This window comes from Dendroctonus ponderosae, unplaced genomic scaffold, assembly GCF_020466585.1.
Source record: "Dendroctonus ponderosae isolate FM_Combo_2020 unplaced genomic scaffold, Dpon_F_20191213v2 Dpon_F_20191213_1, whole genome shotgun sequence".
Lineage (NCBI taxonomy): Eukaryota > Metazoa > Arthropoda > Insecta > Coleoptera > Curculionidae > Dendroctonus > Dendroctonus ponderosae.
The window spans coordinates 57,189,265-57,211,578 of NW_026017110.1; the positions used below are offsets into that span (position 1 = coordinate 57,189,265).

Sequence of the window (22,314 nt, forward strand, 5' to 3'; positions counted from 1 at the left end):
GTGCGTCTGCTTGACGCACCAAGTCATTTGCGTAACACTGCGCCAACTCCTAAAAATTCACTAAGTTACCCGGGCCTAGTTTGAATACAACATTTTACTGTTTAAGCTTCAGAATACAATTTTATCTGTTTTATAATATTTGATAACTGTGAAGTTTAGCTGAGTTTTACAATAATGGGGAGATCATAAACTGAATTCAAATCTCCCTCTAAATTTTGATGTGAACCCAATCGGTAAAGAAGGTTTCTTCTGCAAGCAGTGGAAATTTAAATTCGGCTCTAGTTTGGAAAGCAGCCGCTCCGAATAGGAGCCAAGTAGCATTCTACAGGCTTTTTTGCAGTTTTCAGTCTATAGTTTTGATGTTAGTAAACGCCAAAATTTATCTTTATTATCTTGTCAAATTGTTATTTTGCTGTTTTCCACTAAAAATAGTTAAAAGTGGAAACACGTAAGTTATTGCGTTGGCTATGAGTGTTGCTTCGTTGATGTACTCGTGATAATGGAAGAAACAATACCTAACAAGGAAAAATATCATGAACAAATGGATTGGACGCAAATTAAACAAGATAGGGAAGATTATTTTGAAAAACTTAGGAAGTGGTTGAATGAAGCTAGATTATGGCACATTTTGTCATCGAACTTTCCCAATCCCCTCCCAGGAGCCCCTTTTCCAGACGGATCCCAACAACAGAATTACCAAAACCCATATGCTCTGTTTTATCAAAATCCAGCATTTGGGCAGAATGTAGGATTTCATGCACAAAACAATCCGCAGATGCAGCAATTTCCTAATGGAAATACAAATAACACATTGTCTGGAGTGCCTTTTTACCAAACATATCCATGTAAGGCACATATTAGCTTTCAACTTAACACAGTTTTTCACTTAATATCTGTTTACTATTTAGTTATTCCACCTCCCAATCTATTGAGACTCCCGACTACGTTTGAACTGAAAGTACCGCCAGTTTGGAAGAGAGTTTGTGCGGAACTTATAGATTTTTGCATTTTATTTACATTGAAACTTATTCTTACATTCTTATTTATGGAAAGTTTTAGTATTGGGTAAGTTATTGAAGTATTAAATTCGCCCATATATTACTAATCATTATTTTAGAAATGCTTTGGATCTTTATGGCTTAGATCTATTGCAGAAAGGGCTTTTAGATGGACAAGAGTTGAATTTCCCCCTGGCATTTGAACTTGTTTTACTTGAGTTTCTTCATAGATTTGTAGTGTGCTTATTTGAGGTAAGTGCTGTGGCATTTGTAGTAACTCCGAAATTTCTTCAACATACATGGTGAAACACGCAACAGACTATTGTACAGACAATAGAACAGATCGCACTAAGATCAATAACACGAATAATTCTCACGCCTATTTCTCAATACAGACAGATATAGTATATATATTTGTACCATTCCGTGTTATGTGGAAATTTGATAGAATATGTTTTAAAACATCAGTAAGACATTATCACGTTTCCTGATTTTATTACTAGCTGTGTTATGTTTGCAAATTAGAACAGTATACACATCTTATGTCTTATCTTTCCAATTCTAGACTTACTTTCTAAGAGGTAAAACATGTGCTACACCAGGAAAACGTTGCATGGGTCTTATGGTAGTCAACATAGAAAACGTTAGTCTGATACCAAATCGACCAACAGAAGTTGTGTCAGCTACAGGAGTTAAACCACTAGGATGGCAAAGGGCACTTATCAGGTCCATCCTGAAGAATCTCATTGTTGGACTTCTTTTACCATTATGTGTTACTTTCCACCTTTTTCCGTATAAACGTACGAGTTACGACATGATGGCTAATACATTTGTTGTAGAAGCGCATCCAGAATTTTTACTATACCAAAATTTTCTTAGTTAGTCTTTCAAAGTTAGTCTTATGGAGCCCATTAAGCTCAAAAAATTGTACATGCATCTGTAAAACACAAGCATATTTAAAGGTAAGCTGATGAATACAATGTAAAAACTAACTTCTTTATAATATGAAATTAAATTTACCGCTGCTAAACATTTGTAAATATTATTGGTTTCATGCTTTTAAGAAATGCAGTTAAAATCTTTTTACTATCACTTCAGTTAAATTGTGCTGTGTGTCATGGTGCTACACTATATTTCCGCGATTTCATTTTACGTAATGTAATGTTCGCTCTCTGAGCAAGCGCTCAATAACTCGTTCAGAAACTTAAATAACGATAGTTGTTCAGTTAACGCTTGATCAGATAACCTGCGGCCTAAGTATTTTTACAATTACATAACAAATTTTTGTTTTCACTTATGTTACCAACTTGAGTAAATATAAAGTATACTATTCGTCTAGTAGTGTATTTTTTCTGGATCATTATAAAAATTCTGATTCAAAACAGATGTAAATGAACGAAATCAAACTACCTGAAAACCACATCAAGATATAGTTAATATAGTTAGTGGCAACCCTTCGCTTAAAAAAAAACAAGTGTTTTGTTGGTATCTGTGGCTCTACGTGCAGCGTATAATTCCCAACTCGCCTATCAACCCCAGTGGGAAAATCTGAGTAACATCAAGTGCGTTTGCCCGAATTTAGCTGCCATTCTTTTTTTTTTAACGATAATGTTTGGAATATACAAAATTTCCCATGATTTCAACATTCCCACATATTCCGTAACTATCTGTGTTTGTGTCATGTCACAAGTAAAAAAGTGATTCTAGGATTTAAGTTATGCGATCAGAGTTGAAATACTTTTCAGTAATTTATGGGGTATTCATAATTTATATCAAATGTTTAAGCTGTGCATTAGTATATAAAATAAAAACGATGAGTGTGGTTAACTGCTTTAGAAATAGTTTGTGTGTAGTAATTGCAACTAAAACTGTACGTATCTAAAAATTAAACAACTAGCTCTAGATTTGATTTAATGAATGCATCAGTTTTGTCATACAATTAAATTTTCGACCAAATTTATTACATATTCTATTATGAAATGATGATTGTTATTAAGTAGGCTTCAAACAATTATCATGTTAAAAAGTTACTTTGACTATTTTTTTAATCAAAAATAGTCTAGTCTGTTATGGATAACCATAAAATGTTAATTGAGAGTTCTAAATGTTGATCAATTGTTAGAGTTCAGAAAACAACCTGACCATATAGAGTAAATCGTTTCAGTCGCGTAATAAAAAACTAGTGTCTTTGTTATACAGGTCTAACTTTAAATCTATCAAGTTTCCTTTTGTAAATTTTGAATTTTTAACGTATAGTGAGGTTTGGCGTGTGAAATTTTGTATGACTACCTACCTGTGATAAAACTTAAAAATAGTACCAACTAGGTTCTAATTAAATGAGAAATTATTTGTCACCGATGGTTTTTTATTTGTTTCATGGGGGATCCGTGATATTCCCAACATGTTCGCATTAATATTTCTCTCTTTCTGTCATTAGAGCTTATTTTATATTAAATTGTTCTCAATTAATTGAGAATATTTTAAAAGCATGATGACTATCTCAAGGCAAGTTACTCATTAGACGATATAGCAACGTTTGAAAACGTTGGTCATTTTTGACCAAGAATATATGGAATTATTCACACTCAACGATGCGCAGGATTGAGGCCCGAGACAAACGGTGTATATTTAAAAATATTTTTACTGGCGTCATGTCCTATGTATTCTATTCCAACCAATAGAAACACGTTCGTATCATCGTATAATCGCATGATACAATGAATATTCATTGTATCATGGTATAAACGGATGCATGGGACCGAGGCTTTAGTCGGTGTTGGGTTTTGGCGTCTCGAATGCAGATCGCACAAAGAAACAAAAAAATACATCACTTTTTCTACACGCCGACATGAATATGAAATATGGAAACAGGAAGTTCAAATAAAACAAGTTTTTAAACAAAGAGAGCGTTTCTTTTCAATTCAGTGAATACAACTAGATAATACCAGTTCTTGAGGTGCTGTATCTGAACTCTTAATATCCTTTCGTGTGGTTATCAAAAGCTACCAATCTCAAGACAGGCAAAAAAATAGCGCTCAGTAATAGACAAGAAAAGTATGAAAATATTAGCCGATAGACATTAATGCAAAGTAAGATTTTGCAAACATCACAGAAACTAACGTGTCCTATTTACAACATAGAAAAGGAAGTGACAAATGTTTTTGGATATAATAATGTACATATAATACAAGAATATGCAGCACTAAATAATAGTAACTAATAATTTAATCATCTATACATGTTATTACAAGTACAACGTAGTATCATATAAAAATAGTATAATATGCAGTGCACACATTATATTTTCTCCAATTCATGTTTGACTTATATTCAGCAAAAATGAACGTTAAAAATGTATCACAAATATACAAACTTGTTCAACATCTAGACTTTCGCTGATAACTATATTTAGTGGCTAACATTGAAATTGAAAAAGTACTGACTAAAGAGCGCTCAATGTACATACATATATTTTACAATTTGATAACTTAAACGGCTTAGTGTAATGAAAGTTCCACCTAAATATAAAATTACATTAAATCCCTACCATAAGCCGCTATACTTGAATTAGCCTTTTTGAGCATTAACATCCATTCAATAACGTATGTTGTCATATATTTTTAAATTTTTCAAACAACACTCAACATATCTTAAATATTTGTAAGAATATAACATGATAGATTTGATGGGCCTAATTAATATCTACACACATCAATCTCATGCTATGCTCAAACTATTCGATATAAAACCATGTTTTAACTTTAACTATGTTTCATAGCAAACACACTGCTTGCTTACAAATCCGAAAGAATTTTTTTGTAACGTACATATAGATACTTGCAACCAATGACTTATCGTCAAGATAATTTAAGTAAAGTTCAGATAAGTATGTTCCTGTTGCAGAAGGCCAAGTTAGTATCGTTCAAGGGATTTTTCAATTACATTCGTATATTATATGACACCAAAAACGTACATTTACAGTGAGTGCATTTAAGAGTATATACGATATGTCTCAGAATATATGTAACAAAAAGTGGGATGATCTCAATTGTTTATATTTAGACGGCTGAGTTTTGAGTCATAAAATTGTGAAATGCAAAAAATAAAATCACTCTTAAACAGCTTGTTTCGTAAACAAATTTGCAACAAAAACTAATTATAAACATATTAACTAAAAATTAGTTTTTATTTGAAAACCGCATTTGTTTGGCTGAATTAATTAAAAATGTTTTGAATATGTTCTAACGTTAAAGACTTCACATGATTTGTAATTGTTTGCTGCATAGTTAAGAATTGATTCAGACCACCCCCTAAAAAGTCGTGCCGGTTGTCACTTAATGAGTCCATTCGGGCCAATCGAATGAGTTCAAAATTTGTAATCATTTTTATATGGTTTAATTTTAGATAAGTTCTTTGGGGTTAAAGGCTTACAATGCTTTCTATCGCTATTTCGCTCATATTTAGGATATTTCGAAACACCGAATTTAAAATGAAAAATGCGTTACACACTTTTCTTCATAGCTCAATTGGTAGAAACAATATTTAAAAAAAACATTGTCTGTACCATGATGGTAGAAATTCATCAATGTGCATGGTCTTTTGAAATTCCTCGATATCTGAGAACTTGGAATATTTTCGTGGAAGATCAAAGTTCAAACAGTACATGCACCTCAACAAGCATTCAGAGCATGGGATCAAAAGCATAATCTTACGTCAGTAGGCACGGTGAGAAAAAATAAACGATGCATTCCAATACAATTTTTGGCAGTTCAGAACAGAGAATCAAAGATCTCTTTACTTGGCTTCCAAAAAGACGTTATACTTTTATCTAGTACAAAAAAATGTTTATCATGCACCATGATGGGGCTATTGATGAAACAACTGGGGAGAAAAGTTTACCCGAAATAATAAGCTTATACAGCTTTTCTAAAGGGGGAGCAGATGTAGTGGAAGGACTCTCATACAGAAATTTACGGGCACGGCCTCTTCCGATCACGTTTTTACTCTTGAATACGAAAGCTATAAATGGTGAAGTACAGAGATAGTAATCAAAACTTAACACTTGCCAGAAGATTGTTCAATCTCTGAAAAACAGAATAAACCAAAAACCGGTAGCAAAAAATTTGGCCAGGATACCTGCCAAGATTCCAAATCTCATGGGACAGGTGTTATCGGTATGTTCAAGGAGCCCATATTGGAGACTTAATATTCCTTTTTAAAGTGTAAATCATTAGTGTGAAATGATTGGCAAAATTGTATGAATAGTCATGGTGACAGTATGAAAGAATCAAAGAATAAATAGTTCTGAAGAAACATGTATGCTGGAAAAATGCTGAAAATGGCCCAGTGACAATATATCGGTGTAATTAATTATATTTTTAATCAAATAAATTGAAAACTTCGCATTCTTGAAAAACCATCATCTTTCACTTCTTGCGTATACAAGCTGTTAATGAATAAGTATTACACACCTATAGGGCAACACTACCAAAACATGTACATGTAATTCGCCCATGCCAAAATACATAGGCGAAATACAAGTAGTTTTCGGGACCGTTATTTTACGGTTAAACCCAGCTAATGAAGGCGCGAAACCGATCCTAGGGGTGTCTGAAATTAGCATATCGCTAGACCTGTACTTACATCGGTCATGTTATTGTTTTTAATAGACGAATTCGTCAGCAGCGCACAATCGTTAACCACATCTGTTTAAGAGCATCCGTACGTACTAGATGTCCAAATAGTAATAATCGTTAGTTGTATACCAGGAACAAGATAGAGATTGATCTAATCATATACAAGCTATTCAAAGCAGTTTTGTTCACCAAAACAAATGTATTGAGTCCAGTAAAACTAAAGAACTACGAATGGCTTAATGAATCATCTTATGTATTTTCAAAATTTTACCTAATCGTTGTTTAACAGTCTTCATCCCTTTTCGCGGTTTAGAAGTTGCAGGGGTACTAGGTCCTGAAGAACTGGAAGATAATGAACTCGGTGTTTTGTTAAGAGTCGGACAGCCGGGTAAACTACTTCCTGGCTGCAACAGATGAGAACCAGGCGTTTGGCTCGATGGATTTCTTATTTCTATCTTTGGTTTTGACTTTTTACGGCGGTATTGACGCTTTGACGACGGTAGAAAACTCTGAAATGTTGATCACATTTTTTTTTACTGCCATACTATAAAAGAAGAACCTCCAAAATATACATTTTCTACTTCCTTTTCACTTTTTTATTGGGGCGCAACTTTAATATGAAAATTGTGTTACTTGCTTATAATTAAAAAGGATCTGCAAACGTTTCGTTAATAAATTATAAAGTAGTCACAGTGGACTGGTGGTGGTTTAAATCCTCAGCAAGCCGATTTTTCACGGAGCTGTGCTGTGGCGACCTCGTGAAAGCAATGACAAACTACCACAAGGCAGAACATGCCTTGTGGTAGGTTGGGTAGGTGCCAGGCATTTCCTGGGCAGAATTTGCCCAGAACTTCTCAAATAGACCGGCCGTTAGGAACCGGAATTCAATAAAAAAAATATTCCTGATATACTTGTGTATGGTGCGTTCACAAGTATGCGCGAGAGGTCGCGTACGCTCTCAGAGAGAGTACGGCGCTTCAAAAAGAAGTCAAGCCTGTGTCCCATGCATCCGTTTATACGATGGTACGATGATACGAAAGTGTTTCTTTAGTATAGAAAATAGTAATAGAAACACTTTCGTATCATCGTACCATCGTATAAACGAATGCATGGGACACAGGCCTTAAGCACATTAAAAATAAAGAAGTTTATCTTTAGCTTTCTAATAACTATGATGTTCACAAACTTCTAATACCCCAATTTACTAAAAATATTTAATAAACCATGGTAATTAATAAAATATGTACAGACATTATCTTAATTAGACGTACCCCAAATAGTGCCAACAAATAGCATACATTTTTACCTTGAACGCATAGCAGGCGGCATAAATAACTTCATTTCTCCTCCTTCCGTCTGCTTACCTTATATTATAAAAGAGATATCCATTACACTTGAACCAATCAGTTTAAAAAACGTTCTGAAATACCGGCGGAAGGATGCGCCATAGTGTAGTGTAGATTATAGATGTTAAAATAATAGGATTTACCCAAACATACCTCAATATTAGAGGTGTGCTAAACGGTTATTTTTCTTGAGCGGGTTACAATGTTTCAGTTTCACCTAGGTAATAGGGTTCAAAATGCGGTTCCAGAAGGAACATGTTACTTTTTAAATTTCTGATTAAAAATGCAGAATGATGATGATGATGATAGTAGAAATAGTGATGATATATAATGATTTCCTTTAGAGTAACTACTTAAAATTACTCCTTAGAAGTAACTACTTAAAGAACAAAAAACTGATAATAAACTAGTGATTAAATAAAATATACGGTTTATATGCGAAAACGTTTAAAAATCTCATTTTCATTTAAAAATTAATTAACATTTAAGAATAAAATTGTTAGCAGATGCTTTTTACTGCTTCTAGTTCTTCGCGCGTTTATGATAGCACCCGCTTTAAAAAATAATCTCTCGCATTTCGTTTCACAATAACATTAAATAATCCACAATAACAACAAACATAAATGCGTGTTTGGCAAACCTGGACGAAGTATTACTCGAGTTAATTTTGGTATTAAAAAATAATTTAAAAAAAATATATGTCGACCCTACAACGTTTATTACTTTTCAAATAACTTTCATTTCATCTCAGACTGAATTTATATTTAAAAATGGCCAGCTTGCTTAAATTCAGGTGCACATTCTGCTAAAAACGGTTGTTATTTTACATTTCAACTTTGATAAAATTTATGTCTTAAACTCTTAGTTTGCTCATAGCTCGTATGCAAGTGTACATTCTGGTTAATTTGCGGGTAATGGGCATATAACTCCCGAGCTAAGTTTCTTGAGAGAAATCCCGTTTTTAAGATTTCGGAAAACTAAATACTTACAGACTAAAAATGCTGAATTATATCATCGCAGCAACTAAACAAATTTTCGCTGGTTCCTGGAGAACTGAACAGTAATTCTTATAAACAAAAAGTGATACACATTTATCAAGGCAACGCGCAACTACATACAACATATTTTCCGTATATGGTTACTGAAACTGCTGCAACTGGAAACCTTTAAGTCGGCAAACGGCTGCAGCTGGTGCGAAGTGCGCACAACTGTTTCGGTTTTATGAGACGGTTTAAATTGGCAAACGGCTGCAGCTAGATAGATTGCTCGACAGTGTCCGAAGTGCGCACCGCTATTGCGGTTTTATGAGACGGTTCCAAAAAAAAACGGTTAAATCGGCTAGCTGTAACTACGGTTTCAGGTTACACGTTTGGAACACTGTTATTTTAGCGGTTACGTTAAATACCAACCATCTCTATTCAATATACTGTCGATTACGAATTATCGAACTGTATTAACAGGGCGTTAAAGTTTCTATTCTAAATAGTTGGTTGTAGCTGTATCACGTACTTCCAACACTATCTCCATGCAACACGCACAACTGCTTTCCAAAAATATATGTTCAAGTCTTTTATGGCGATTATGCCTTGCTACTCGCGAGCCAGCTTATGAACAGAGGCAACCTTCTAAGATTTGACCGGATCCGGTGGGCACAAAAATACGAAGCTAATCCCACAATAACTATTAACAAGAAAACATTCTTGACAAATATCAAGAAATGTTTGATAGAAACTAGCAACATCGAACATTTCTGCGACTCGAAATACGTTGCTTTGCCACTCATTCGTATTAAGCAAATACTTGAGATCTGATCAAATATATTTACAGTCAGAGCGCATACTAACTGCCTCGACTCCAACCGGCTCAACTCGACAAAAACTGCACCACTTTAAAATGATCACTGCGAAAACTTCACTCGTTTGCTATTACTATATGATTTTCGATAATCACGAACGCAGATACAAAGAAATTTTGCAATGATTGCAGTTGCGAAACAAAACATTAGTCCTTCCTATATTGTAGGATTTTCGCTGGGGTACCAAAATAAAAATAAAAAAATCTGGGAAGGAAACCAAAATGATCCGATAAAACTTTCACATTACTAGGTAGTTACGATTTTTTGCTCAACAACTCTACTATATACGATTTCGATTCGCCCAGGATCCAGCAAAATGCGGAATCTATAAAAAAAATCTTAACACATTTGATATTTCAGTGGCGGCGTAAGCGTTTGAGGATTCATTCATTCAGAGCATAAAAAATGTCCTGAATTTTTAATCAAGAAATTTCTCATTTTTAAGTAATAAATAATATTTATAATCTCAGAAGCTAATAAATATAGCGACTTCAAAACCTATAAAAACTTACCTTATCTGAACTATCAATACACCTTCTTGCTGCAGCTGCCTCCAATACCTTTTCCACCGCTTGCTTCTTGGTACCTTCTCGAGCTGGACGGTTCATTTTTGGCAGAAGTGGGCCTACTCTTGCCTTTGGGTTCCAAGCTTCATCTACTTTAGTTCGTCCTCTGGGCTTAAATATGTGGATATCTTCATCATCAGAATTATCCAGAGACGGGTATACTATAAAATAATAACGATCAATAATAATTATTGATACAACTTTCTAGCAGAAAAACTCACTATAATCTTCATCTTGATGCACATTACTGACATCTTCTTCTGGACTTTTGTGATACTGTCTACTCTTACTCGTAGGGGTCCAATTCTGACTTATCGAAAGCATACCAGCTATTGCTTCTGATGTTGAAGGCGACGTGCCTCCATGCGATCTGTTCCTAACATCGCTTAGAATGTATATTTTGCCTGATATAAATGTACATGACAGTTTAATAGCAAAAGTACAACTTACGGCACTGAGAGAGACGCCTGCAGAAGAGATTCTATTCCATTGGTACTGAGGTTCACTGGTATTTTATGATTTTTGGATTGTTTTGACACTAAAAAAAATCATTTTTATTAACAAATCTCAGAATCATAAATTTCAAAATTCATATCGTATAACACATTGAGAACGTTACGAGCACAATTTCATAAATATTTTACCAGGTAATTTGGTTTTGATCCGGCCTTTTTTCCTTTTCGGATTCTCATCGATAGTAAAATTAAAGCAGTCTTCGTCTCTCTCACTGTCATCGTGAAAATCGTAAACGTCTTTATTCTCAAAAGCATCATCATAAGGATTGCCTGGTATATTTACACCATTTTGTACTATCGCAGGAGAAATTAAATCTTTCGCCCTAAAAAAGAGAACGATTTAGAAATATGACTATGGACAGAAAAAACAAGACTGACCCTAATTTGAACTTCAAAACAGTTCCCCCTTTGTACTCTGCTACCGTTTCTTGCGGTCTTTCGAATGGTACGTTCCACAAATGACTATTATCCATACTAGGTAGTGGTTGTGAATTAAAAACAGTCTGATTAGGATCATGGGAGTTGGAAACTGATCTATCATATGGAAAAGTAGCTGGTTTTGGTAGCGTTACTTTTAAATCCGTGTTATTAGTAGTAGTTTTTGAGTAAGTAGGAGGTGATGGATTATAAGCTGCTGAAGGTAATGGCATATACTAAAACAAACATAAGAATCAGTATTTTCCATACCTGTATAAGGTATATAAAGTTGTATGAGACAAAACATACCAACTATATAAAAGCCAAATTAAAGACTCTCAATATTGTCACACATTCCAAAGGAGTTAACTAATGAGGAGCATAAATAAAAATTATTCAGGGATTTATATTTTCGCCTTTTTAAATCATTGATATTGACTGCAAAGTGAAAACTGCACTGCGTCGCAATTTGCTTTATTAGCTTGTTCAATTTGGAACTTACGTCAAAACTGAATCCCTTCGGAGATAGCGAATAATCTACAAAGTCCGTATTAACAGGTTTTTTCCTTTTTCGTTTCGATTCCCTTTCGGGTTTTGGCGGATTCAGATGATTTATTATTCGTTCTGCGTGCCTAATTTCCTTTCCAATGTCCTTTAGAAGTTTTGATATATTAATTCCATATGGCAATTGTTCTCGCATACTAGCATTATACTAAAAATAATTGTTAGTAAATACATATAAAAAACAAGCAATAACTCCCTTACGTCTTTCTCATTATTCCACTGTTTAATGGCTTGCTGAAGCGCTTTTAATCCAACTAACAGAGTCTCGGGTGCCCCAGATCCTCCAGACACGTTTAATTTTATGACTTCCTCTAGGAGTTTTGTAGCAGCAAAGAAATTAATTGTAATAAAACTGGGGTATAAATATTTTCTTTCGGTCTTGGTTTTCTTTTCAATTTCGTAGCAATTCAATTGCATATTAATATTATAACTGTGCAAAAAATTTCCGCCAAACACCAAAGAATCTACTGGAGTATATACAGCGTGTATCCACCCAGTAGGTATTAGCATAGTTTGCCCCTGACGAAGATGAAACTTGTAACACTGATCAACCTAGAAATGAAATTACGTATTTTCAAAAATTATAAAAATTACAATTCCATTAAATGTTTCACACTTCAATAAATGTTCAAAAAAGTTGTATTCAAAAGTAAAAAAAGAGAATGTATATCGGGTCCGAATTACAGATTAGTAACTTATAAGTGTTATTATACATTTCCAAAGTTGCCATTGAAATATTTTCCTTCGGTTTACCATCCAGGCTGAACCACATAAGTGCGTACCGCCGGAAGTTTTGTTATTAATAGATATACAGTATTGGTTTAAATAGCAGACTCATTTTTTACGCTGTTTGTGATGGTGATATTAAAGACCAGTAGAATACACCTATTTTCAAATCAATCCCTCTCATTTCTCAAAGTCAAATTAATTCTACACAATAAATTTTAGTAATTTTTTTTTTAAACTGGCAAGTAATTAAAGTGTGAAGGACTTTTTACGTCTAATTTTCTGAGCGGATAATGGATGAACTTGGTTCGACAAATTAATAATCTAGCGAAAGCTGGGTAACAAAAACTAAAAAATGTCAAATGTAAGTAATCAATTTGGCATTTCTATTTATTTTAAGTGCTAAAATCTCTAAAAATGCCTTTCTCACAAAATCGTACATAATATCTAAGTAACATCTATCATCATCTAAGTAAATAGCAACAGGCATGGTGCCTAACTTTACCGCCAATATTTTCAAAATATTAAAAGTGAAAAAAACGCAGAAGGAAAGTTAATAGTGTAAGTCAGCCAACCGAATTGAACGTTTCCACATATTTTGAATCTTTTTCTCGCAAAATCTGTGAAAGACTTAAGAAAAGAAAGCGACCTTCCTTTCTTAACAATTTGGCGAATGTTCCACACAAATGTAAATAAGTTTAACAACTTCATGAAGGAGATAAGGACAGAAGGCTGAAGTTTCGTCTATGGCTAATAAACGTACCAAATGCAGAACGACGAATTTTTCGAGTGATTAATCAAATTTAATTCCATTTAATACCAAAAATGTTCAGTATTGTAGCAAGGAAGTTTTATTGCGTGCGAATCCATCCCCGTCTCCCAGAGACACGGTTTAGCGTTGATGTATTGTATAGCATAATAGTTGTCATACTAGTGGGACCAGTTTTAAAGAACCATTAACAGGTCTTCGATTTTAAGATTTACTAAGACAAAGCTTTGAAAAATTATTAGACGAAGTTAATTTAGCAGAGATGCTGAAAATATTATTTCAACAAGACATTCAGCTCATAAAATGAGGGAAATTTTACCGGAGAAGAACTAGAAACTAACAATTCGGTAATTTAAACGGTAGTAAAATTTTTAAAAAGCCTGACTAAAAAAATACTATCAAATGTTTTAACTAAGACGGGAGTATTTATGAACACGTATAAATATATTTAATATTTTATTTTTCACTTCATAGTTTTATTATTATCCGCTTGGGTAATTAGAAGAAATTTCTAATATTTTAGGTTTGTCATTTTAGAAAAAAATGTTACATGCTTTTTGAGTAGAAACAAATTTGCTTTAAAACTTGGGTTTCACTTAAAAATAAGTATTTCTTATTATCGTTACAATGCGATATTCTATGGTACTTTTATAATCACAATCACAAAAATGCGGTTCCAGAACAGTATCTACGTAACAGCATTTTTAGTGTGTTATGTGCATTCAATTGGAAAAAAATCATCACGATATCACCACCACCAAAATAATTTTCTTGGTCCCCTGGTGGAAAGTACACAGTTTCGCCACTGTTTTCGATAGCGAAAGAATCACCTTTACTCATGACAATGGCAATTTACCTTTCCACCCATTATTCAATTAAAACTTCTTTATCCCGTGTGAAAAGTAATAAATTTCGTCAGGCATGCTGACAACTTGACTGTTTTGGCATTTTCAAAGCCGTTTTTTTTTGTCAAAACGTTATACTTTTCCTGGCTATTTTCCACCAAGCAACAACTTCGACTTTCGTCTCTTATACCCGTAATTATACTATTTCATCTTAGAGCAGAATAATAATTTATTTGCCTTGAAAAGTATAAATCTAGTAATTTAAAATGGTTTTTTTTCTCCCCCGCATAACTGATTTCGAACTTACGTCAACTTTGTGCTGGACGGTATATTAAATGGGAATTATACAAATATTAATTCGAATTAAAAAAGTTAAAAAACGAAATTAAGGTTTACTTTAATTTGTATAGTAGTATATCTTCAAATTCAAACAGCTTGACTAACAATTACCGTGTTTGTGCTTAGTTGATTTATGAATTAGAGTAAAGATCATAATCCTTACCTGATCGCCAAAAAATGTTTCACTCTGATTAGTTGATGTCATCCATTGGGAATATAAAGTTAAATTAGCTGCTGTTGGTTTAACAAAAAAAAATACTTTTTCTCCTCTTAATACATGGTACCAAACACTGGTGCCACCAAAATCAATATGAAAATCGGTATATGAATCTTTAACACTCATTAAACAGTATTTTTGTACTTGAGGTCTGCCTTCAAGGTTTTCCGGCCAAACCGAATTAGCCCAGTCCAATTTCCGTGCTATTAAGGGGGGCTCTATTATATGGGTCATTCTTGAAACAATATATAAAAAAATAAATAAAATAACTATGCACTATGAAAATATCCACATATTTAAGTGCAATTTTAATATATACTCGTTAATTAACAAAAATATGTTTATACTCACCCTGTGTTAGAAAATTCTAAACTAACAACATTGAATATCCTCTTTCTCCCACTACTTGCAACATAATTAATAAAGTCGCCTAAGGTCATTCTAATATTGGCCTGTCTACATACATCAATAACGTCGATTTCCTTATCGTCTCCAACCAATTTTAACACATCGATATAGGAAAAATTTTCTGGGGGCATAATCATATCCAACCCTTCTTTACTATTAATGATTATAGGGCTGTTAAATCCTTTTGAGCGAAAATATTCTTCGGTTAGCTCATATCCACTAACTTTGACCAATATATCATCTGCCGGTGTAAAGTGGCGAGTACGTAGCTCTTGTATAAAAGCAGGCGTTCCTGTCTGGACTGGTTTGCTTGAGGCATTACTATCCCAATACTCATGTCGATGAGAGTTGTGAGTTACTTTATCTTGAAACAAAATATATAACTATAAGCAACAATATACATTGATTAAGAATAATGTAGATTTGTAACAGCGTTACTTGGGATTTTTCTACATAGGTCAAAAACTTACTTATTGAAGGTCCAATAATAGGACTGCATCTAGGACAGTGGTACTTATCTATTTCGATTGCTTCCCATTCCCTGAAGTTGCAACATCTTAAAAGCAACAAATATATAGCATCCTCACTTCAAGTCATCAAAGGATACGATTTTGTTTACAAACTTACGTGCTGTGAAACCAGTCTTTACAAGAATCACATTGTATCATAAAAATATCTGAATTATAGGGTTGGCCACACAAGCAGTAGGACGGTTCTGATTCGGTTGGTAAGTTAACAGTACTTGAATTAAATGTTCCTTGGGGTATTTCCATTCCGAAAAATGGGTTTTGAGAGTATTGTGCTTGTAACATTTTGACGTTTTCATTAATCTCAGCAGTTTAGTTTATTCCACAGATCACACAGACTATAAATTGGAAATTCACATAAAACCATGCAATTTGTCTCCTATTCCCAACGGCTGCTTTCCAAACTAGAGTAACTGATTGCAGAAGAAAACTTCTTTACCGATTGTGTTCACATCAAAATTTAGCGGGAGATTTGAATTCACCTTATGACCTCTGCGATTTTGGCATGTTTATGTTAGTGCTAGTTTATGCTAGTTCTTCAATAAACTGCAGGGGCTCCAGCCAAGCTGTTTACTGTGCCGTGTGCTGCGGTCACTTTTTATTTTCTCTAATATTTCCATATAATTTTATTTTCTTTATGAGTGTTTAACGATTTCGAGTCAAGTTTTAAAAGTCTGGCTGATTCTTAGGAAATCCATATCGTCGAAAATTGATTTTCAGAGCACTTATTCAGGGACCTGGCTACTTTATATTTCATTACTGTAAAACTCTGATAAGGTTCACAGTTATCACAATATAACACATAAAATTGTATTCTGAGGCTTAAACAATAAACACGTTAAAATGCTAATGATTATAAAATGACGTCCATACACTTAACGACATCTAATACATGGAATGTGAAAAACAAAATCCGAGAAACGATCAGCTGATCTTCTGGCCATAACTTTGAATATAAAACTAAGTTAGTTTTATATTCAAAGGGCCATAGGACTACGCCTCTGGTGGCTGCTCTCGGCGAAATCTGTTTTGCCGGGAAAGCATTACATTCCAATCTACATGTCTATGACCTGTGGCTTATTCGCGTCTAGCGGTAGCCCAATAATTTTAGACGTGAGGATGTTGACAGCTCTGGCCCCGGTGAATGGCGCGCAGTTTGAAAATTCGCATAACGCCCTAAACTATTTTTGTAAAGCAAATTGCAGGAGTCTATTTAAATAAATTGCATTAAGTCTATGCAAAGTCAATTGAGACAGCCAGTGAATATTAAGGTGCGTCCAGACCTGAGCCGAGCCTGATCCACGGCTAATTCCTTTAATGTTCCGTCTGTCGGTGTTTTGACGTGAGGATCATATTTAAATAAATTGCATTAAGTTTCCACAATATTTTAAGAGAGAGTTTTAAAAGTCTGTGCCGTCTGCTGCAACACTTCCCAAAATGTATTGATGACACAAAATATCCCCCCTTAGAATGGAAACAAAATAGGGCGGGACTTACATGCTATTTCGTACCTCGCTATTTAGATGTCGCTCCACAGAAATTTTTTTTGGCAGAAATTTCCAGCAGTTTGCGGTTAGTTTGCTATTTGATAGATATGTGGCGCACCGATAATGCAACGTAGCCGCTTCTAGATCAACTTACGAGATTATTAGATAATGATTAGAGAAGCAAACCGGTATAAACAAAATTTGAATGAAAATCTGTTAACGGGGGTTTTCTTATATAGCGAAATTTTTTCGGGATTTCGATTCCCGCATTATTGTTGTGTATTTTTTCATTTAATCATAGTTGTAAAATTGATATTCGGTTAAGAAATTAATTTGAGTAATTTGTCATTGGGTGAGGCGACAACACTGTACTTCTTCTTCAGTTTGCGAATTTCCGAGGTAGTGCCAGAGGTAGTGCGAGTGTTTACGTTATCGTTTTGTTAAACAATTCTAAAATTCTTCTCTGAAACTGCATTATCATTTGACTACATGATGATATGCTGCTTAGACTTTTTCAGAATACGGTCATGGCGGATTTTATGTCGGAACTTTAACGCCCAGAGGAAAAAGTGTTCAGTGCCCGTTTGTGAACTCAATATGGCTGCATTTTTCACATTTCCTTACAAACTTTCTTAAAAGCTGTTAAAATTTCGACTTTCTACCGGGTCCTCCAGAAAGTGGTGAAAACAAGTGGAAATGTGCAGCTCATATTAAAGCTTACTATTCAGTATTTGATAGTAGATGCACGAATTTAACATGGAATGCTGTACCAACTTTAAATTTGAAACCAGGTAACTAACAAATAAGTTTGATTCTTCTAGATAATAAATAGATAAATGAATACAGTTTGTGCGAGCATACATACATTCGAGGCAGATAATTATAAAGTTAATGAAGGCGGCTTCTAAATGCCAAGAAATTGAGGGTGCTGAATTATCAGACTTTTCTAAGTACCAAATAGATTTATTTTATTATTTCTCGAAAATTACAATTACTGTAATGACGTTAACAATTATTGGAGCACCAATTATTGTTAACGTTTTTTATGGGGAGTACAATGTTTCCTGAAATTTCTTGAAAAAGCATTATTTATCAAGCAAAATTGACATTTGAGGAAAACAATTAGTAAATTTGCTGAAGCGACAAATGATTTTAGGCAATGCCAGAAAATTAATTCCTCATATTGTTTCAGAGCCGAGCAAATCAATCATCTTTCAGAAAATATCCAGACAGGAGGAACACTGGTACATCACAGAAACAAACATTTGTTGCAAATAGTCCCGAAAGCAACAAAACATGGTTGTAACTGATTTATTGACTACGTACTGAATAAAATATTACATAACAGGGTTTTTTTATTGACCCGATATATTTGGTGAATGCAATCATTAGGAGTCAAATATCGGAGAAATTCCTCACATTCCCATAGTTTGTGTGCTCATACCGCTAGGTGGAGAGCTAAATTTATCTCCATAACCTATCATTGCAGTTTCCATTCTATGGGGGTATGTTCTGTGATTGATGGTTTCAAATGGAAAAGAAAAATCAATGACTGTTTGACCCTACCTTAGACGCAGGAATCTGGATTGTTTGTTGTTTGATGTAGTACATGAAACGAGATGGCGTAGCTCTTGTGCGGTGAGATATTTGGCTGCCACCTGTGAAGTGATGAATGAAGTCTGCCACAATTAACATAACCTATTTTACAATAACAAAAATATTAATAGTTTTTTAATTCCTAAAGGCTGCAAAGAACAAATAAAATGATACCTGGCAAGAGAGATGTTACATACATTAATCATCAATATGTCATAGAGTATCTCATTACGGTTCCATATGATGATTCTATAGAGGAATTAGCTCATATTATTATAATTAAAAACAATTTACCCCTATACGTGGAAAAAGGTAAATTATTTGTGAACATGGTGCTAACAGCAACTAGTTTGATTAATAAATTTTAGAATTGAAGAAAGATATTAAGAAATTTATCGAATATAAAACAGCTGAATATTATGAAGATACATCTACTGATGTAGTTCAGAAAGCTAAAGACCAGCAACCTGATATTGATGGCATTATAAAACAATGGGAAAAAATTATGAGAGAAGTAATATAAACAACACTTTTTAATGTACAGATGAAGTGTTCTACATGCTTGTAAGTAATAACTTTTAAGGAGCTCATAGAATTTGGAGAAAAGCGTTGTGCATCAGATGAAGAATTATTTGCTACAGCGTATCACAAACTTGTGCATTCACCTGCCTTAGAAACTATGCTACAATATGAACATATGTATTCCAAGACCATTAGGCAGAAAACTGAAAAAAGGAACATGATGATCAAAAAATTATCAGATAGGTGAGAACTTTAAACAGGGAGGTGCGGTCCGTGGAACCAACGGAAGCATTGCTTTCCCTAGAAGTCGACCACCCGAAACTTTTGAAAAATCGTCTTAATATTTTATTTTATTCATTGTGTAATAAACCCCAACATTCTAACTAAAAGGGACGAGCCTCCATAACAAATTAGGCAATGGCAATAGCGCACACATCTTACGGTAGTAAGCAGCAGACGAAGTTAAATTCAAGAAGAAGGAAAAATTGGATAGCATGACGCGCTCTTCAAACTCAAGACTATCAAGAAAAGACAATATCATACGGTTCTATCTTTGTCATACCGGTCATACGCATACAGCTTGCAACGAACAGTAGGCGCATCGCACGTCGTGATCCATCGCAGTCCGAGCTTCGATATGCAATATTTCCGACTGCTTCTCGGTCTCCATATGAAAATTTCGGAGTCAAATGAAAAAATACAAACCACAAGTTGCGAACCCATAAGGACTGAATGAGCAGTTGTCTGATTTAATTAAGCACTATGTGCATTCATCTCACGTTTGCTTTTGCAGTTGGTGGGAATCCCGAGATACCTTTTTAAATTTGAATACACAGCATCTTCGACTGATTTTTCGAAAAGTGATGTATAATAGTATATTACATTATAAAAGTTGTAAGAAGCACTCTACGTACGAATGGAAAAGTTACTAAAACTTACTAAAACTAAAAGACAATTTTGTTATATTTATGAAAATACCAGTTCTGACGATTGAAATGTGGACAGCAGCCCAGTATCACAAAATTTTATTCAAATTTAAATACACCTTTGTATGTATCGAAAAATTGAAGCGTTATACCTTTTTAGACAAATATTGTCTATCTGGTGCATTTTCCAGGAGAGTTTTAATGTTCAATGAAAGGCTTTCGGAATCAGCAGAACCGTCATAGTCTTTGAAATAGGCAAGTGCAGATTTCGAAATGCACCAACCTCAGACACCCCCAGGACCGGTTTCGAGCCTTTATTAGCTCTCATCAGCTGGGTCCAACCTGAAATTAGCTGTCCAACCACCAAACAACCGGTCCTGGGGGTGCCTGACATTGGTGCATTTCGAAATCTGCACTTGCGTATTTCAGTTTTAATGGTGTTTGTAGACAAAATCTTGGATTTCTTGCTTTTAATACCATCAGACTTTCCTTTCAGTAGGGTTCTAGTAATTTGGTATAAGTTGTAGTGTTTATATTGTCATGATTGTTGCTATTCCTAGCGGAAAATAAAAAGACCAAATCGAACAAGATTTGCAATATTACTGCTAATTCTTGGTAGTAAGCTAACAATAAATTTTCCGTTAAATGAACGACTTCCTATTTTTGACGAATTTTTGTTGGCATCAAGTAGTGCGTAGTGGCTTTCTGCTTTTTGTTTAATATTTGAGGGTATTAAAGCTTCGCTTATCATTTTATAAAGAGCTATTTACTAACAGTTGAGCTTCAATTTACTTATTTAAGAATATTATTTGACGAATAATAATACATAAGTCGGTTAAACAGAAATTAATAGTGACAAAACTGTGCGCTTAATTTACAAAATGTAACTTACTTAGATTGCAGGTAGTGTGTCTGGTCAGATAGTCTGTGGTGGTGGTAGGTGAAATATATTTACAAATTGCTTCACGTCTTTAAAATTCCCCGCAAGCCACTGACTTTTAAGGGAATATGAATTTAGGTTGACTTCAAATTGTTTAACAGGCAAAGTGAAGAAATGAACAAGGCCGTTAATAGATTAGAACAAGACATGACTGAGAGCAAAATTAATGAATTAGTATCGAGACACTACGAAACTCATTCTCTTTTACAAGGAAAATTAAGTAGTGAAATCGATACAATGAAAGAAGCTCAAAGGCGTGAATATAGAGAGTGGATTATGGAAATGCTCGAAGAAAATCAAGCAAACTCTTCTTTGCCAACCCCCAGGTTAATAATTTGATCTTGTGGGCGGTTACCTTTTAAGTTTTATTATGTTGTTACAGTTCTCCGCTAAACCCAGCTTATGCTGAAAATTTCAAAAGTCGTGAATGCAACTCGAGAAGTCAAATAAATCTTCCAATACTAGAGGAAAGTTTCACTATACATTTGGGTTCACAGTTAAAGCAAATGCATAATATTAGGATTCTATCAGCAAGTGTCATGGAACTTTGTGCTATTGAAGATAATGAACAAATGTAGGTATTTTTCTCCTCAAGATACTCCTTTGTGACAGCGGCATCGTAACTGTACAAAATACAGTTGAGTCCGGATATAACGAACTTGAAAAATGAACTAAAACTGGTTCGTTATATCCGGAGTTCGCTATAAACGAATAATAATACAAAAAGACGTGGTGTATTTTATTTCGTTATTTTTACATAGAGTAGTAGAAGTTAGTAGGTATGACTAAAAAGAACACAAAAAGATAAACAAAATTCAATTTGAAATCTACTTCATAAAGTCTGTAATTTTTGTTTGTACATTTCTGCTGCAAAAATAGATGTTATTTATGTAGTTTTCAAGATCACAAAAGGGCTCCCAGATATGATTAGGAACTTGGCGTGATTGTAGAAAATTCCGAGTTTCTGACACTTTTTTTGTCATTTCAGAAATGGTTGGGAAACAGCATTAGTGTCTGCAATAGAATACGTTTCACCTAAATCGTCATCTTTCTCATTATCGCTTAAAGCTGTAGATGAGGTTACGGAGTCTATAATTTGCTCATCGGTCAACATT

General features: G+C 34.2%; 3 protein-coding genes across 4 annotated transcripts in view; 2 read left to right on the forward strand and 1 right to left on the reverse strand.

Annotated features, from left to right (window-relative positions):
• The first annotated feature begins 352 nt into the window (after positions 1-352).
• LOC109537929 (protein FAM8A1) lies at positions 353-2,336 on the forward strand. The gene is made up of 4 exons (XM_019904901.2): positions 353-845; positions 909-1,065; positions 1,118-1,250; positions 1,564-2,336. The coding sequence occupies exons 1-4, from the start codon at positions 500-502 to the stop codon at positions 1,879-1,881; spliced, it is 954 nt and encodes a 317-aa protein (XP_019760460.1). The 5' UTR covers positions 353-499; the 3' UTR covers positions 1,882-2,336.
• A 1,552-nt stretch (positions 2,337-3,888) lies between these two features.
• On the reverse strand, positions 3,889-16,054 carry LOC109537928 (histone lysine demethylase PHF8). Of its 2 annotated transcripts, none has more exons than XM_019904900.2 (12): positions 15,829-16,054; positions 15,672-15,757; positions 15,145-15,565; positions 14,740-15,028; positions 12,099-12,449; positions 11,836-12,045; positions 11,295-11,569; positions 11,046-11,239; positions 10,852-10,939; positions 10,623-10,771; positions 10,348-10,562; positions 3,889-7,143 (listed from the first exon to the last, which is right to left on the reverse strand). In XM_019904900.2, the coding sequence occupies exons 1-12, from the start codon at positions 16,011-16,013 to the stop codon at positions 6,871-6,873; spliced, it is 2,736 nt and encodes a 911-aa protein (XP_019760459.1). In that variant the 5' UTR covers positions 16,014-16,054; the 3' UTR covers positions 3,889-6,870. The 2 variants fall into 2 exon arrangements, with proteins under 2 accessions (XP_019760459.1, XP_019760458.1); XM_019904899.2 differs by having other exon boundaries at positions 10,623-10,777.
• Positions 16,055-18,906: 2,852 nt separating this feature from the next.
• Positions 18,907-22,314, forward strand: part of LOC109537977 (protein C12orf4 homolog) — a 5,572-nt gene continuing 2,164 nt past the window's right edge. The window contains exons 1-5 of the mRNA XM_019904989.2: positions 18,907-19,123; positions 19,180-19,325; positions 19,395-19,576; positions 21,301-21,525; positions 21,582-21,773. Of these exons, the coding sequence (XP_019760548.1) occupies positions 18,979-19,123; positions 19,180-19,325; positions 19,395-19,576; positions 21,301-21,525; positions 21,582-21,773 (890 nt within the window). The 5' untranslated portion in view covers positions 18,907-18,978. The remainder of the gene's footprint in view (positions 19,124-19,179; positions 19,326-19,394; positions 19,577-21,300; positions 21,526-21,581; positions 21,774-22,314) is intronic.

Excerpts from the sequence above, each read along its gene's own strand:
- LOC109537929 (XM_019904901.2), top strand. The coding sequence starts at position 500 with ATGGAAGAAACAATACCTAACAAGGAAAAATATCATGAACAAATGGAT. Across the intron at positions 1,066-1,117 it reads ATGGAAAGTTTTAGTATTGG|AAATGCTTTGGATCTTTATG; the intron begins GTAAGTTATTGA and ends TCATTATTTTAG. Across the intron at positions 1,251-1,563 it reads TTGTAGTGTGCTTATTTGAG|ACTTACTTTCTAAGAGGTAA; the intron begins GTAAGTGCTGTG and ends TTCCAATTCTAG.
- LOC109537928 (XM_019904899.2), bottom strand. The coding sequence starts at position 16,013 with ATGTTACAAGCACAATACTCTCAAAACCCATTTTTCGGAATGGAAATA. Across the intron at positions 10,778-10,851 it reads CAGGCGTCTCTCTCAGTGCC|GAACAGATCGCATGGAGGCA; the intron begins GTAAGTTGTACT and ends AAGCGATGTTAG. Across the intron at positions 10,563-10,622 it reads GCATCAAGATGAAGATTATA|TATACCCGTCTCTGGATAAT; the intron begins GTGAGTTTTTCT and ends ATTATTTTATAG.